The sequence below is a fragment of the Belonocnema kinseyi genome, chromosome 2, assembly GCF_010883055.1.
Source record: "Belonocnema kinseyi isolate 2016_QV_RU_SX_M_011 chromosome 2, B_treatae_v1, whole genome shotgun sequence".
NCBI lineage: Eukaryota > Metazoa > Arthropoda > Insecta > Hymenoptera > Cynipidae > Belonocnema > Belonocnema kinseyi.
In genome coordinates this window covers 79,756,312-79,760,488 of record NC_046658.1, presented here as the reverse complement: position 1 = coordinate 79,760,488, position 4,177 = coordinate 79,756,312, and the positions used below count along the sequence as shown (strand labels likewise).

The window sequence follows — 4,177 nt, the reverse complement described above, 5'->3', positions numbered from 1 at the left end:
CTCCCCATCTTGAGCTGTTACGTAATTGAGTACCGGTCCCTTAAATGTGAACTGAATTAATAGAACCCAAAACAAAAATCCAACTGTTTTTTATTGAAAGTGTATTCATTGGTTGAAATTTCTACTATCATATTTTTGGTTGAGAATTCCGAATTTTTTATTGAAAATTTTTTTATTTTTTTGAAAATTTAACAATTTTGTTAAAAAATATATATATTTTGTTAAAATATTATCCTTTTGGTTAAATATTCAACTGCTTTGTTAAAATTTTGTGTAATTGGGTAAAATTCAACTGTTTTTTATTTAAAATTGGAATATGGTTTTGGTTTAAGTATCAACTGTTTTATTTTTGGTTGAAGTTTGATATTTTTTAATTAAAAAATAAAATACTTAGGTAAAAGTTGAATTGCTTTGTAAAAAATTCATTTTGTTTGTTGAAAATTCATCTCTTTTGATAGAAATTTTATCTTTTTTAGTTGAAACACCAATGATTAGATTTTTTCTAAAGAATTAATCCTTCTGGCTAAAAATTTAACTTTTTGATTGGAAGTTGAATTACTTTCTTAAAAATTCATTCATTTTGTTCGTGATTCATAATTTTAGTTAAAGATTCACCTATTCGTTGAAAAATTGATTTTCTTAATTGAAAATTCAACCTTTGTTTGAAAATTAGTGTTTTGGTAGAAAATGCATCTTTGTAGGATTCAAAATTAAGTATTTTATTAAAAAATTCAACTATTTTCATGAAAATTTAATTATTTTGTGGATTATTTTGACAGAAAGTTCAATTATTTGGTTTTAATCTAGCTATTTGGTTAAAGTTTACTTTTTAATTGTTGAAAATTTAAGTTTTCGAGTTATAGCGTTTCATATTGAATTCAGTATGGTGTCTACGTTATTACAAAAATTTTTACCCTTATTATATCCCTATTTTCATGAGAAATCAACCTATTTCCTCTTGTTTTAAAACATTTTGGGCTGTGAAGTCTGATTTGTGAAAAAAATTCTCCACTTATATTTACGTATATTTGAAGCTTGAATTGAAAGCTATGCTCTCAAATTACTAATCAGTAATTATATGAGCATTATTTTCAAAAAAAGTTTCAACCGATGAAGTTTAATTAATTTTCTTTTCATGTGAAGAAAACGATGTACGGTGCTAACGTCATTATATTCGAGGGCATCCTGACCTTTTACAACGCTGACGTATCAAAAGTAAATATCCTGAATTATTTTGTGTTTGCTGCATGATTTGTGTTTTTTAATGTGCATGCTGAAAAATCCTAACTATTCACATCTTGTTTCTAATCATATTCTTATGCTCGTTGGCCGCAGCTCAGGGTTTTTGAGGGAATTTGTTTGAATTTCAAGAATAATCAGGATAGAACTGCTACATAGTCTAGTACAGCCTATTTTCAAATCACTTTTTTAGTCACATTTTTTAGACAAAGTCACTATTGTCATTTTTTTTGAATGATAAAATCACTTTAGTCAAATTTCTCTCGATAAATTAACCCATGGGTTAGCCGTTATTGAAGTAAATTCAATACCTATTTCTGAATATTTTATTGAATTTAAACAGTATTTTATGACATACAAATGAATTTTTGTGACCTTTAATTAGTTGTACAGGAACTTTAAAATACTTCTAAAGATTTGAATATTTTACGGAACTTGAAAAGATTCCAAGGATTAAATTTTTTTTCACGATAATTTGAAAGGTCTTTCAAAATTTTTTTAGATTTTAGGGTACAGTAGAACGTCGATTATCCGAGGTAATGTGGGGAGAGGATACCCCGGATAAGCGAAAACTCGGATAATGCGGAAGAAGTACAAAATTCGGAACAGTTATCTATTTTTGATATATTTTACGTAGAAAAATAAATATAAACTAACGTGGCTCAAGGAAGTCGGTGGTAGAGCACTGTTTCAATCAGTGCAATCGTTTTTTAGCTGCAATACTGCCTCGGATAACGCGGAGCCTCGGATAATCGAAGGCCGGAAAATCGAGGTTTTACTGTATTAAAAAAAATGTAAAGGAATCTTGAAGAGCTTTAGAAAGCTTCAAAGAATTTCGAAAGATTGTATCGTATTAGAAATATTTTAGGACATTTTAAAAGTTTTCAAGGAATTTTAAATATTTTTAAATAATGTGAAGTTATTTCAAAGGATGTTAAGGACTTTAGGGTATTTTATAAACATCCAGGGATTTAAATTATAAAATATTTTATTACATTTTCAAGATATCAACAAGTTTTAAAGAAATTTCCATGGATTTGAATGATTTTAAGAAATTAAAAGTAATTATGGGGGTTTAAAGAATTTCCTAGAATTTGGGAAGGTAACGAACGATTTAATAGGAAGTATAAGGTTTGAGGAGATTTAAAATGACTCCAATGGATTTTATGAGAACTTCGAGGATGTCAAAGATTTTAAGGGATTTTTAAAATCTTTCAAAGTATTATAATATATTTTTCAAGATTTCAGAAAATATCAGATTTCATGTAATTTCCCAGGACTTATAATATTAATGAATTTTAAAGATTTTATTCACAAAAATTCAGGGATTCAGTAGGATTTGAAATACTTAAAAATATCTCAAGGAATTATCAAAGATTTTAATTTTTTTACATATTTTAGGATATTTTAAAAGATGCCAAGGACTTTTTAAATGATTTCAATAATTTGGCAGTATTTGAAAGATTTGAGGGTATTCTTAAAGTTATCAAGGTTTTTTAAAGAGCTTAAAAAAGTTTCAAGGGATTTAAAAGGATTTAAAATAATTTAGGATAGTTTTAAATATTCCAAGCGATTTTTAAAAGCTTTACAAAATTGCAAGTGATATAAAAATATTTTAAAGAATTTCAAATATTTTAGAATATATTTGTAGATTAAAAAAAATTAATTTCAGTAATTAGACCAGATTTAGAAGAATTAGAAAGATTTCAAGGTATTGTTTTTTAATTTCAACAAAATGTTAAGAGCTTTAAAAAGTTTCAAAAGATTTTTTAGTTTTTTTAAATATCTTAGGGTATCTTAATAGATTTTAATAAATTGAAGTCATTTCCGAAGGTTTTGAAAATATTTCAGGGTATTTTTAAAAATAACAAAGAATTTTCAAGTGCTTTGCAAAGCTTTAAGGGATTCCAAAGGATTTGAAATTCTTTGGGGTGTTTTAAAAGATTTTAAACAAGTTTTGATTGATTTTAATAATTAGAAAGGATTTCAAAGGATTAGAAATATTTTAGGGTATTTTGAAAGAGTTCGAAGCAATTTCAAGAGGTTTAAAAAATTGAAAGATATTTCCAAGGATTTAAATGATTTTAATGGGTTTTACCAGCACTCAACGTATTTATTATTTTTCCAGAATATTTTAATAGATATTTCAATTTTTTTTTTAATTTTCTTAAATTTTTTGAATTTACTCAATTCCAATAAATTACTCGAACTTTTTATTAGTCTTATAAACTCATATTGAATTTTTACGCATTTCATCACATTCTTTTGCATTCCCTTAAACTTGTTTAAATTCACAAAAATTTTACTGAAATCATTTTAATTTAAGAATTCATTTCCAATTTGTTTGATTCTTTTGAATTTAACTTGGGGGGGGGGGGGTGCTTGCACTTTCAAAAAATCGATTTTTTTCTCTTGTCTTATTGTTAAGTATTTCAAGAATATACTCCCAAAATTTTAAGTCGATCTACAGTCGACTACAGTTTGGTACAAATTTTCTACATATAAAATACCTCCCCCCAACGTTTAGTTAAAGTTTTTTTTTTACATTAAGGGTGTTTTCCACCCCCGAATTGCTGGAATTTTTTGTGGAAAATAGCAGATTACACTTTAGATGAACACCAAAAATTTTTAAATGAAAAAAAAAAATAATCAGAGAACGTGGGGGGAGGATTTGATGATACTTTGACTAAATTTAAATGGTTTTTGATTTCTGATAATTTCCGTCCGAGATACAGTGAACACCGCAAATTGTTTTTTTTTTTTTCAAGACGTTCTCGGACAATCTCTGTCACCGGCTTGTTTTCAAATATTGTCAAATGAAAAAATGACAGAATATTGCCAAAAGTATACTTAATAATGTACAAAAAGATTAAATACATTTGCTCAATCCATACTCTTAAAAAAAATTCACAAAAAGAGTTTTTACGCTGAAACCTTT

At 26.5% G+C, this 4,177-nt stretch overlaps 1 protein-coding gene across 1 annotated transcript in view; it reads left to right on the top strand.

Annotated features, from left to right (window-relative positions):
- LOC117182735 (uridine-cytidine kinase-like 1) overlaps nt 1-4,177 on the top strand; it is a 26,672-nt gene that overhangs the window by 11,813 nt on the left and 10,682 nt on the right. Inside the window, exon 6 of the mRNA XM_033375841.1 lies at nt 1,144-1,215. Within this exon, the coding sequence (XP_033231732.1) occupies nt 1,144-1,215 (72 nt within the window). The remainder of the gene's footprint in view (nt 1-1,143; nt 1,216-4,177) is intronic.